Source organism: Lepidochelys olivacea (assembly GCF_965140295.1).
Source record: "Lepidochelys olivacea isolate rLepOli2 genome assembly, chromosome: 3".
NCBI lineage: Eukaryota > Metazoa > Chordata > Testudines > Cheloniidae > Lepidochelys > Lepidochelys olivacea.
In genome coordinates, this window is record NC_140413.1 from 158,403,992 (window position 1) to 158,417,520 (window position 13,529).

Genomic DNA, 13,529 nt, shown 5'->3' on the forward strand with positions numbered 1-13,529 from the left:
GATTTCAGTGATGAAAAACAAGATGCATGATTGTTGGGAAGGACCTTTTGAGGTGATAGAGAGAATGAGATCACTTAGGATGTAACGACACCCCCTGGTGTGGGTGGGAGCTGTGCAGATAGTACATGTCTAATGACTGAAATCTTACCATATAAGAAAGAGATGGTGGTGAATATGATTTGCTGTGCTGATGAGGAAACATTTACTGCCCCTTTATTTGATTTGGTCAGGGAGAGTCCAGAGCAAATCTCTTCCTTAGAGCATCGAGATTTGGAAGGGTTTGAACCCAACCCAAAAGCAGGAAATGTTGGCCCTCCTGAAATACCACAGGCAGGTATTTTCCAACCGACCAGGTTTAACTAACAAAATAGTGCATTCCATTAAAACTAATGGGCCGCACCCTGCTCCAGCAGAGCAGACCATGCTAAAGGTGAAATGCAAAGAAAAATTCAGGAGGAAGTGGAGAGCATGCTAGACATGAGTGATCTCTAAATCAGAAAGCCCCTGGGCATCTCCTATTATGATGGCACCTAAAAAGGGATACAATCGTGAGATTTTCTGTTGATTTTAGATGGGTGAATATCATCACCCAGCCTTATCCTTACCCCTTATCCTCCTGGATAGAGGATTTACTAGATGTATTGTGGGGGTGAAAATTTATAAGTACTCTGGATTTGACTACTTTATATAGGCAAATGACCTTATATGCTGATGCACCGGAAAAATCTGCTTTCGTAGAGGAATCTGGTTTATATGAGTTTAAGATTATGCCTTTTGGGTTAATTTATGCAGGGGTTACTTTACAGAGGTTTGTCAGTAAGGAGCTGCAGGGTTTACAGACCTTTGGCATGGCCTGTGTAGACGAATTGCCTTTTTGTTAATGACTCTAGGCAAGACCATCAGAACCATGCAGGAATTGAATTATAGAGGCTTAGAGAAGCCAACCTCGCTGTCAAGGTGTCTGAGATAATGCAAGAAGCCAAGGTCATTCAAGAAGGGGGCTATCTTTATTTAGGGCACTGGGTGGGCAGTGGGTTTGTTTGCCCTGATCCTTTAAATCAGAAGCCATTTGGAATTGGCCTGCCCCACAAACCAAGAAGCAAGTCTAATCCTTTATCAATCTGGCCAACTGTTGCCGAAGGTTTGTAAAGGGGTTTAGTGATGTTCTGGCCTCCATAACAGACCTTAAAAAAAGGGGAAGCCGGGCCTGTGAAAAGGGCTTTAGACAAAGCCTCTTTTATGTCCTTAAAGAGCCAGTTTTGGTCAGCCTTGATTTCAGCAAACCCTTTGTGCTGTGAACTGATGCTTCTAAGATTGGGTTAGGTGCAGTGCTAATGTAGGATGGGGTGGGGGGAAGAGGCATCTCATTGCCTTGAGTAAAAAACTAACCCTCCTCCCGCACTGAACAGAACTGTGCTGTCATCAAGTGGGGTGCTATGCCATAGTTTGGGCTATTATGCAACTTAAGCCTTCTCTGTATAATAGAAAATGTAAGGTTCTAATGGGCCACTCACGGCTAATATGATTGCACTGAGCCAAAGGGACCAATTTGAGACTATTATGCTGGAGTCTAGTTCTACAGGAGTTTGACAGGGAGATCATCCATATGAAGGGAAAAGAAAAGTTAGTTATTGCTGCCTTGTCAAGGATAGGGGGACCCTGAGGTGTATTCAGGAGCCTCGGTGACACTCCTTCCTATGCCATTTTTGTGTTGGGGTTGTGATGCTGGGAGATCAGGTGCTAGATCATGTCAAGATCTCCATGCCTCAGTTGAACACTGACAAATCCATAGATGAAATCAGTCTGGCTCACCTATGTGTTAGCGTTGTTCAAACAGATATTAGAATTATCAGAATATGTTTGGACTTCATTGAATACTTGTGAGTTGCTGCTGCATTAATCTCTTTTAGACAATCTGTATCCCAGATTGTAAAGTAATATCTGAGCATTTGCATTATAAGCCTTTGTAACGGTGTAAATCACCAGACAGGAGGGAGACATTAGTTAGTGTGAAAAGCTGGTCTCCAATAGATGGTGTGATGTCCTGCCTGACAAGGAAGGCCTATCGACACCAGACTGACTAGAGTGGAATATTAGAGGATAAAAGACTAGTTGTTTACTCTACCGCCCTCGTCCCCACCCCTATGAAGCTGAGTCTTGCAAGTGAATTCCTCCCATCCGCTGAGTTTGCAGCTCAGTGCAGAAGGGGGAAGGGAATAAAAACACCTAACAAGGAGGAGCTGTATCTTTATGCTGCTTGGACTCTGGGGGGCCAGGATTACTAGGCATAAGCAAAAGATCCCTAGTGCTTAGCCACATAGAGCTTGCTTAGCATAGACACTTCTATTACTTTGGATATTTAAGATTGTAACTCATTTGTGTATGTATGTTTACCTGCTTTAACCTTGTAAATAACTTGCTTGTTTCTTTTTCCTATTAATAAATCTGTATTGGCTAGAAGTGTCTTTGGTGTGAGATCTAAGGTGCAATTGACCTAGGGTAAGTGACTGATCCTTTGGCACTGGAAGTAACCTAAATATTGCTGTGATTAGTGGTGTAAGGGACCATTTATCACAAAAGCAGACTCACCTGGGTGGCGAGACAGATCATAGTACCCAAGGGGACTGTCCGTGACTCCATTTTAAGGCTGTTATAGTGCCTGAGGAGTTTACACTTGATGATTGGTTGGAAAAATCTAAGTGTAGAACTCATAACCAATTTGGGGTTTGTGTCCTGGCTCTTAACAGGCTGCTCTAAGGTTGGTACTCAAGCTCATTGGCCCTGTAGGGCAGCTTGACAGGGTGAACAAGCCCTTGTTATGTAGAATTATACTGATTCTGAAAAAGCATAGCGTCTAACTTCACAGAAATAATACACACACTACCATATCCATGCAGTACCAAGTCTCTGTGTGTGACGATGGACTCTCTGGGAGATGTGGTGAGATCTATCCTAGGTACAGTACCATAGTATCTGATCACTTCGCAATCTTTAATGTATTTGTCCCCACATCAACCCTGTAAGGTCGGGCTCAGCTATCATCTCCCTGTTACAGAGGGGGAACTGAGGCGTAGGGTGACTTGCCCAAGGTCATACAGGGAGTCTGTGGTGGAACAGCGATTTGAACCTGGGTTTCCAGAGTCCCAGGCCAATGCCTTAACCACTGACCATCCTTTGTGCAAAATTGGGCACTAGTCATAAGAGTATCTTTGCTTTGCATATACCATAGTGATGCTTGCAGTGTAAGAACTGGACTGGCATTTGCTTAGGACCAGATTTTGAAAGAACTGCTGAGGTTGAATCCCTCATATGCATAAATTAAATGCTTATTTGACTAGACAAAAAAAGATCCAAAGCCTTTCCTTTATGTTGTTATGTCCATTATGTTAGAGCTAGTGCTCTAGCAAATAAACCCGTCTCAAGCCAGTGCATCTATACCAGCAAGAGACACAGGAATGGGGGGTTCCTAGATGCGGGACAATGGGTATAATACGGAGTGTCAACTGCTGAAGATCTCAAGGACAGTTCATTGCCTTTTCTTTTCCAGTGAGGTGAGGGTGTTGGCTCTTTTTGTGGCTCTCACAGTGGCAGCGGACAGCAAAGTTGCTGATTGGACCAACTGGATGTCCAATATGGAAGCCGATGGAGAGTAGGAATGGTCTGATGATGGAACCAGAGAAGTCATAAGATCACTGTCTCTCTTCTTTCCCTGCAATTGGGAAGAAGGAATAGCAAATTCTCCACTCTGAAAGGAAGGAGCACAACTGAGCTCTGTTACAGGTTCCTTCAGGTCTTCTATTTAAAGTCTCTTTAGATCAGCACTGTTTTGCTCACTGGTGTGCCAGAACATTCCAGTGCTCTGAAGACAGGTTTGCAAAGTTGGTTGCAGAAATGAGCTATTCAGCCGGAAGCATCTGCCTGCCCGGGCTTGCATACAGGTTGTGCTGTGGCAATCGGCACATCAGCATCTTATACAATGAATAAAGCTGTCCTTCTTATCGCTTCAGGAGGTAAAAGGTTTTCCCTCATGAAGGGAAACAATCATCACTAGGGAAACCTTAACTACTTTTTAAAGACTGAAAGAAAACATATTCATTCTTTTAAACATGGAAAACTAAATGGCCTCTTTTTCCCTTGGCTGCGTGTACCATGGCCTCAGAACAGGCTGACATACCGTGAACATTGTGGGCAAAAAGAAAAGGAGGACTTGTGGCACCTTAGAGACTAACCAATTTATTAGAGCATAAGCTTTCGTGAGCTACAGCTCACTTCCTCAGATGCAAACACTCTCTCCTTTTTTTGACAGGTTTCAGAGTAACAGCCGTGTTAGTCTGTATTCGCAAAAAGAAAAGGAGTACTTGTGGCACCTTAGAGACTAACCAATTAGTTAGTTGGCTGCAGTTTCCACGATATGCATCTGAGGAAGTGAGCTGTAGCTCACGAAAGCTTATGCTCTAATAAATTGGTTAGTCTCTAAGGTGCCACAAGTACTCCTTTTCTCCTTTTTTTAGTACTCTGCTGAGTGTTGTGCAAAATCTGCCTTTCTCTATTGTGAGACAAGACAGTAGGTTCTGGAAGCAAATTGCTAACCTTTAAACCTGAAATGTGGTTAACTGAACCCTCCTCTCCCCGCTCCCCACCTGTCCCAAAAGCACTCCCAGGTTCTGCTGAAAGACACTGAACTTTGTGTGACTTGTCACAGTGCAACCAAGCAACCCCTGTGGCTAGAGTTCCCTTTTTGGTGGGACTGATGCTTTCACTTTAAGTCTATGGGGCAGAGAGACTTGCTGCACTGCAGGTGTGCACCAATCCCTTGAGGGTATTTTGAACATTGCACACTGTGACTCCTAGCAAGCCTAAGGGACTGGGAGGGTGGTGGGGGTGGGTGAAGGGAGTGCAGGGGACAGAGTTCTCGGTAGGTTTTGCAGACACTGCAGTCTTTCAAGCATTGCACGAGAAGTGAATGGCTTGCAGTGGTCATTTTAAGGACTTCATTAAATGCATGGGTGGCCATGGACAGTTTTTCAATAAATGCTGGGGATTGTTGACTGTTAACGTGCCGCACACAGGGACGTAGGACTGGAAGGGGCCTCCTGGATCACTGAGTCCAGGCCTCTGCTCTGGCTGGCAGCACGACTGTATGTAATCCTGTTCATACGTTTGCCAAGCTCTGTCTAGGAACTAGTTAGCTTTCTTGCCCAGCAAACGTAAAACTCAGTACCAATTTCTTGCATGGATTTTAGAAGTTACTCAAGTTTAGAAGTTACTCAAGTTCACACCCTCCTGCCGTGTCTACTTGTGAAAATGAAAACCTAGAGGGTAAACTGTCAAATCCTAAATGGGGAGGGAGTGTCTGGAAGTGGAGTTAGGAACCTGGATTCTATCCCTTCCTCTGCCCTTGACTCCCCTTATCCATTCACTCTTTCCAATATGAATGCAATATAATTAGGGCCTGAGTTTTCAGAAGAGCTGAGCATCTATAGCTCCAATGAAGTGAGTGGAAACAGCGGCTGCTCAACACCACTGCACTGGACTGTGGATCACAGCCTCCTCCAAAGACTGCCTCTTGACATCTCCCTCAGTCTGTTCTGACTCCAGACTCTTTCAAGTTCTAACTGGAGTGACGTCGTTTTTAGGATACGGAGTAATCACTGACTGAAGGTGCCCCAGGACGCTCATCCTCTTCCAAGCCTGAGGTAGACTTCAGTCTTGGCTAACATAATGTGCTCGTATTAAATAACAATAAAGAAATAATTCAGTACAAGCCTGACTCAAGCAATTTGCAGGAACAATTGGCCCTATAAAACTGTTGGATGCCATAATTGCAGCTAATTAACCTGGTTGCCACAGATCTCTGGCTCAGTACAGAGTAAGGGGAAGTCACTCACAAAGCAATCTGTAAGGGAAATAATATCAATTAAACCCCTTCAAAATCTGTACCAGGAAAGGGAGAGGGAAGGAAGGTCTCAGAAGGTGCAACTCCTTTGACCAGTCATGCCCCACCTGTTTAAAAGAGAGCCATCTGCGATAGTGCAAATATACAGCAAACCTCAATCTCATCAGTCACATTTTGTTTATTTTAATGAATCAAAATATTTCCTCTAAACTTCTGGGTTGGCACTGAGTTCTTGTCTGGTTTTTCCATAGAAGCTCTGTTGACAGATAGGGGAAACCCACAGCCTGTCTCAGCCTCCCGATAAGTAACGTAAACACAGTAGATAAATCAGTGTTTTCTCTACCTTCCTCCCCCATATGCCAAAAGGGAGCACTAGAATTAAACGTCTGACCCTGCAAGGCATTGAGCTGCCTCTCCTCCCCATGTAGGGCACTTAGCCGGACTGGCCCCAAACTAACGTCCAAAGATGCACAGACGAAAGTTAGTCAGTAGCTACTCCCTTATTGGGACAGAGGAAGATGTAGCGAATCTGCAGCTACTAAGAGTTCTTGCAGAAGTAAGTCTACAGAGTTTACTTCTATAGCTGTAATATTTAGCCTCACTGCCACATAAGTGTCTTAGCCTGCCCCAGGGGGCTCTTCACTGAATATTTTTTCATCACTGCTGAATAGTTTAGCACAAAATAGCTAATCCCTCTGCATTTGCTGCTGCTGTTAAAACAGATTAGATGCACTGAGAGAACACTACATTTATAACACCTTCCCTAGCTGCCCCACTTATGCACTCTCTAGTGGTGCTGCAAAGTTATATTAAATTAACCCTTGCACCATTAACTGGAGAACTGGCTCTTCCAAACCTCACCTAAGGACACCATACATGCAGCATCGCTGTGCATGTCATAGACCCCGATCATGCAAAGAACTTAAACATGTGCTTCATTTTAACCATGCGTAGTGCCATTGACTGCAGTGCATACAAGCCTTCCTGAAATGGTCAGACACATGCATAACTTCACCAAAACCACCATCTTGTGGACCAACTGACACTTCACTACGCTATAACACCACATGAGTCTTCCAAATAGGCCGGTTCCCGGTGGTCCAAAGAATAATTTACTCTGAATATCTGTGCAACCACCTGCAAGTAACACCCCCCTAGTAACTACATATGCAGTCTGACCTACACAGGTAACTGTAGGCTTGTTCTGATACCTAGCTCAGAATAAGTTCTTGAAGTACAAATAAAACAGTTACATTAAAGCTTGGAGGTGATGCTCTTCCACGGAACGCCTCACCAAAGGGCCTGTTTAAAAAACCTTGTTGCCTGGACTGCTGTGTTCCCATTCGCGGGTGCCAGCAGGAGTGTGTGTGTGTGTTGGGGGGAATGCTTGGGCACTCCAAGGGCCTGGAGCCCCCCTTGTGTCAGGATGTGTTTTGGATGAGGACACTGTGTACCTAGGCAGAGAAGCCTGGAGCCATGTGGGAGATTGGAATAGGGAAGGGGAAAGCTGTGGGGTGAAGAGTAGGCTGGGAGAGTAACCCCCCGAGTGGGAAAGTTTGTGGTTTCTGGGGCCATGGAAAGGTTTGTGGTCACAGTGAATCTTGACAGAGTAAAATAATCCGTGTCTCCTCCAGGAGATGTTAGATCTCATTTTACAGTGGACAGAAGTGTCAGGCAGCTCCCCAGTTCAGTAGGGCAGTTGTCCCTGGCAAAAATTCTTACTTGTTAACCACTACAGTAACAGAGAAGCCAAACACTTGTTTTTCACCTAACCAATCAAATGAGCTCTGTGTGAGCTAGCCAGCAAAACAAACTGCTCTGGCATCCTGGGCTGCGAATAATACACTGTAGGCCTTGGGCTGATGGCACAAGAGATCTCTATTGGTGAAGCAAACTTTTCCTTGTAAAGCTGGGAAGTGCTTATCACAGGCCAAATATAAAATAAAGATGGCTCCCAAAGGAATAGAGACTAAGCACACCCTGTCTTCTCTAGTCTTGAGGATATGCTTGAAACGATCCAAACGACTATTCCTTGGTAGAACTATCCAACAAGAGAGAGGCATGGTGGGCTAATGTATGGTGTTTGGAAAATACCTGAGGAAGATGAGGGAGAACCAGCACCAACCTGATAGCAGAATGCAAAGACTTATTAAGGATGTAAACTAAAGAGGTTGCTCTAGGGGTCCGAGCACAGGACTGGGAGTTAGGAACTCCTGAGTTCACCTTCTAGCTCTTAGTTCTTTTGGGGACTTGACAAGTCACTTCACCTTTCTATTCTACTCTGTATAGGTTCTTACACTGCCCTTGTCACCACTGGGAGACCTCAAGTGAATTTCTGCCTCTGAGAAACCAGGTAGAAATGGCTCCTGAGGAGTGGGGTGGACTGTGACATTGGGTACGTCACATGGTATTTGATAAGCTGAAGCTATAACAGGCTGCTTATTTCCACACACTAGAAACACTGCAAATCATGGCCTGAAATTTCCCAAATATCCCCATAGAAAACTCTAGCAAGTCACAGATGTTCGGGGGCTTATTCCTTCACCCGCTTACTTCCCTGGTCCTTCTCACGTGAACAGAGAGCAACAATACCCAAAGTCTAAAGGTGCAAACAATTCGATGTTTATTGGGGTGAACTTCCAGCAAGCATGATTCCAGTTTCCTTCCTTAGTGTTCCCCTTCCCAGCTCTGACACTACAGAGCCTTACCTGTGTCCCTGTTTCCATCCCCCCCCCCCCAGCAAAACATGACTCCAATTTTCCCACCCCATTCCGTTCCCATTTCCCCCTTGCTTCCTGATTGACTGCAGACTATATAGTAAAACTTGTATAGCTTTACCTAAACCTATCATTTTACTGAAATTTAACTAACCAATCCTAACGTATTGTAACATGATTATTTAACCAATTATATCCCACCATCTTAATTAGTTTACACCCAGCAAAATTAATTATACAGCAGACAGAAACAATCACAGAACCAGACAGAGACCATGCAAATAAACAATAGCAAAGTGGGAACTATAATAACAAAACAATACAGAAGTGAGGATTTCACAACTACATCTATAAAGACATAAGGGTTTCCCAGCTGTGTCTATTGATAAGTGAGTTCTTACCAAACAGAAAACTATCAAACTAAACTTCCTTTTATATCCTCTAGGCTCTTCCCTTTCTCTGGAGGTGATAGATCAAATCACCTTTCCAACAGCTCCATATTGCCTTATTTCAATGTGACTAGTTTGGAATGTGAGGATGTGACCAGTCGCTTCCCAGCTTATGGCTGCCTCTGCTGCTTAGCCAGAGATGTTAGCCTGAGAACAGGGCCTCAGACTGTCACAGTAAGAGAAGGCCCTTACACCAGCAGACAGTGATTTTGATTCTTTCTTTTATACCTCTGTAACTAGCTAAGTGATAAGAATACACCTAAATTCTTAAGAGTATAGGCCTTTATAGACAGGCCTGAATATCTATATCCTAACAATAGGCACACAAGTATACTCCTGCTTCACCAAGGTCATCTGAATTTAACAAGAGCTGACTTCTGCAGCTTGATACAAACATTGCCACTCTACTCAAAATCCTCTGCACAGCCGCTCCAAGTAAACATCTCCGCCCCTGAAATACAAGGCCACTCAGTAACACTTTAGGTTCTTCCCCCCATCGTGGCACCTCCTTGATTGGATGAAGGGTCTGACTGCTTGGCAGGGTTTGAGGTACTGTGTAGTATGTGCAAGCCTGCTGGAAAAGCAGTAACTCTAAAAACAGGTTGTGCACTTAAGTGTGGCTTGCAAACACCTGTCCTAGATTTGCATCTGAACCATTTCCTGGGGATGTAAAGTAGCAGGAATGTGCTGTGCTTTGTAGACATGCTGAGGACAGGCAACACTGGACCCTGGTTCAGCTGGCCATTAGGTCCCTATCTTGCTTAACTGAATAGAAAGTGCACTCTGTCGGTTCAGTGCCCGCTAGTTAGCACAACAGGTTAAACAGTTGCCAGGGGCAGGGGTTTAGCCCATCCCAGAGTTGTGAGAACTCTATTTTCTTTGCTAATAAGGCCTTCTGTTCTGGTGTAAGGGAAGAAATCAGACAGAATTGACAGAGCAAGACTTATCTGGATATCTCTCAAAGCCTCTGCTGGGGAAGGCATTGGGATACTCCAGGAGTCACTTGGCATCGTTTAGCTCATGCTTTGAAATCCATCAAGGCTTTTGCTATAAACCTCTAAGCACCGAAAAACAAAATCTTGGCTCGAGAACAATCATTGCCTTGGCTTGTATCCTGGGACTGAGTGACTTATGTTTCTGCCTTGGTGGGAGGATTCCCCCTTTTATTTTAGACAAGTTGGGTCGCATTGATCTGAAGCCTAACTTGCAGACTGGAGTCCTTTTTTAAATCAATCAATCAATCAATCAGTGACAATCAGAACTCAATGTTACTATTTTGAAAACAAAAGGAGGGGGAAAGCCCCTGTGCACTCTGCCAAGAGAGAACAAAGAACAGCCAAAGCACACAACTTCTGGCATTTTACTTGGAAAGAAAGCATTCATCCACATGTCAAGTAGGGAGCTGCCTTCTGCATTCTTGATCCAACCTGACAAAGCTGCAGCTTGAATAATTAAATCCTGAACAGCAAAGTGCAAAAGAGACCAAGGACCCTGGTGATCTTAATGGTTTGGAAGCTTCCTTGACAAACGTTTGGTTTATAAACAAGCCCAGGACCAGACTGACACCCCTGATTCCCCAATAACTACTTGGAGGGTTAGTGACCAATCCATGCACTCTGGCAGGAGAGATGGTACACCCATCTCCCTGTCCTCCTCCCTGTCCCCTCCCTCCATTGTGCATCCCATACAAGAGCCTGACACCCCATGGAGTGCAGGGACTGCTCTCTCACTACGTCCCACAAGGGACACTCAAAGAGCTTGGCTTGTTTAGCTTAACCAAAAGAAGGCTGAGGGGAGATAGGATTGCTCTCTATAAATATATCAGAGGGATAAATACCAGGGAGGGAGAGGAATTATTTAAGCTCAGTACCAGTGTGGACACAAGAACAACATATATAAACTGGCCATCAGGAAGTTTAGACTTGAAATTAGACGAAGGTTTCTAACCATCAGAGTGAAGTTCTGAAACAGCCTTCCAAGGGAAGCAGTGGTGGCTTCAAGACTAAGCTTGATAAGTTTATGGAGGGGATGGTATGATGGGATAGCCTAGTTTTGGCAATTAATTGATCTTTGACTATTAGTGGTAAATATGCCCAGTTGCCTGTGTTGGGATGTGAGATGGGGTGGGATCTGAGTTACTACAGAGAATGCTTTCCTGGGTGTCTGGCTGGTGAGTCTTGCTCACATGCTCAGGGTTTAGCTGATCGCCATATTTGGGTTCAGAAAGGAATTTTCCTCCAGGGCAGATTGGAAGAGGCCCTGGGGGGTTTTCGCCTTCCTCTGCAGCGTGGGATACACGTCAATTGCTGGAGGATTCTCTGCACCTCGAAGTCTTTAAACCACGATTTGAGGACTTCAATAGCTCAGACATAGGTTAGGGGTTTGTTACAGGAGTGGGAGAGATTACAGGTTTGTTACAGGTGGGAGAGATTCTGTGGTCTGCATTGTGCAGGAGGTCAGACTAGACAATTATAATGGTCCCTTCTGACCTTAAAGTCTATGATTCTGTGATTCTAAGGGTACCTGGCCCTACCTCACCCTTACTCCCTTTGTAAGGTCAGTCTAAAATCTGATGCAGCCTGTTCTCTCTTGCATATGGCTACCCCTGGAGGCAAAGCAGATTCACACTCCCCCTTCCTTGGGTCCATGCTTAAATGGCATAATCTAGTGCATGCTTCTTGTGGTTTAATGTTAATACTTCTAATGCCAATGGCCCTGCACTCTATCAAATCACACCAAGATAGTAAGAGAACCTGCTGTCTCAAAACTGAGTTCAGAGCTTCAGATAAGTGGCCACCCCACATCTGTGTTTCTCTGTTGCTAAGACTTCATACAGCTGCTCTTAGCAACCTTGATGTGTGCAGTGGTCCAAACTCATACAACGGTGACTTTCAGCAGGATGGCTTAGGAAATTAAAAACTTTTACCAGTTTTCTGTACCCAGATCAATTCCCTCTCCCTAAATGCATTGGCTACAATATTAGGTGCCTGGCTCTGGCCTGTGACTTCACCCCAAGTAAATGCCCTAAGGACTGGGGATGTTGGATTGCTCGTTCACCCCTTGCAGACCGATAGGGAATGAAACTTGGTTCTCCAGACTGTAGAGAATGAGCTAGCTGCTCTCCTACGTGCATTTTTAAGGTTGAGCAAATGAAGGTAACTTTAATGTGCACTTCCAAGCTGAACTCAATTGCTCCCGAGACGCCAGGACAAAAGCACCGGTTGTCTCATCTTGTGCAATTAGGCATTTTTCCATTGTTGTTGTTGTATATAGCCTGCACAGATTGTTTGCACAGCCTTCTGGTATTGAGATAAGAAATATCTCTGCCTCTTACTAGCTGTGTGTTCCATCAGAACAATCTAGGGAAAACAACTTTCTTCAGGAAAGACTGCGTCTTTGAAAGAGGCTTTCCTATGTTTGAGTACAGCCCCGCCTTGGTTCACACAAGTATTTATACTAATAAATCTATCTAACAACAAATACCATATGTCAGAAGCGAACTGTTTTCTCAAATGTGCTGACTCCTTGGGTTTGGCTCATCAATCAGACACTCACGGACTCAGTACTTAATGACCAAAGCAGCTGTCTTCCAGTGGGAACAAAAATAGGCTTCTCGCTTGTGGATCTGAAGTGGAGTTTTGCCAGCCTGATAAAAGCTGGCATACCTGCAAAATCTTATTAGGACTCCTAGAATTCTAACTCATGAGCTGTCCAGGGTGCACTCCAGAAATGAGCTGACAGCCTGTCCTCTCCTAAAGGGGAAATTTAAGAGATAGAGAGAGGATAGCAGGTGACTCTCCTGTACGTAATGCAGATGGGTACTCTCCTGAGCCAGTCGGCCTGATTCTGTTTTCATCCGTGTAAAACTAAAATTCCATTCACTTCAATGGAGTCGCTCTTGATTTATGCCAATGTGAATTGATAATTGAGATCCAGTGACTTATTTGCTACTAGCCCAGCCTGGCACAGGAGCAGAAGAGAAAGGTGAGGAACAGTGTTCCCTGTGCTCCTTTCTCTTCCACCCTTTAGTGTTGTCTTTCTTTTCCCTGGTCCCCAAAATCCACAAACTTGCTCTCTGAGCCAGCTTTATGAACAGCAAAAAATTGACCCACTATATGCCTTTCTCTGTTTCCTTAGAGCAAGTCATGGCGGAAGATCAAAAATATGGTGCAGTGGTCCCCCTTTGTTATGTCCTTCAAGAAAAAGTATCCTTGGATTCAACTAGCAGGGCATGCAGGTATGGAAGGTTGAGCTGTGCCGTGTCATCAAGGGAACCCTCCATGGTGTGAGACTAATGAAGATTTGGGAAGTCTCCTGATTGTTCAGTTAATCAGCTGTGTTGGCCTCAATTGTCTCTGTGACACTCATTAAGTGCTCACCTTGAATCTGTCTCTGGGGAAGCAGGGCCTTGAGGGAGGGACTGATCTAAATGCTACATTGCATCATGTGGAGATGAAGGAGATCCCA

General features: G+C 44.6%; 1 protein-coding gene across 1 annotated transcript in view; it reads left to right on the plus strand.

Annotated features, from left to right (window-relative positions):
* The window catches only part of ITPKB (inositol-trisphosphate 3-kinase B), a 111,887-nt gene that overhangs the window by 71,784 nt on the left and 26,574 nt on the right, over positions 1–13,529 (plus strand). Inside the window, exon 3 of the mRNA XM_084624652.1 lies at positions 13,200–13,299. Within this exon, the coding sequence (XP_084480778.1) occupies positions 13,200–13,299 (100 nt within the window). The remainder of the gene's footprint in view (positions 1–13,199; positions 13,300–13,529) is intronic.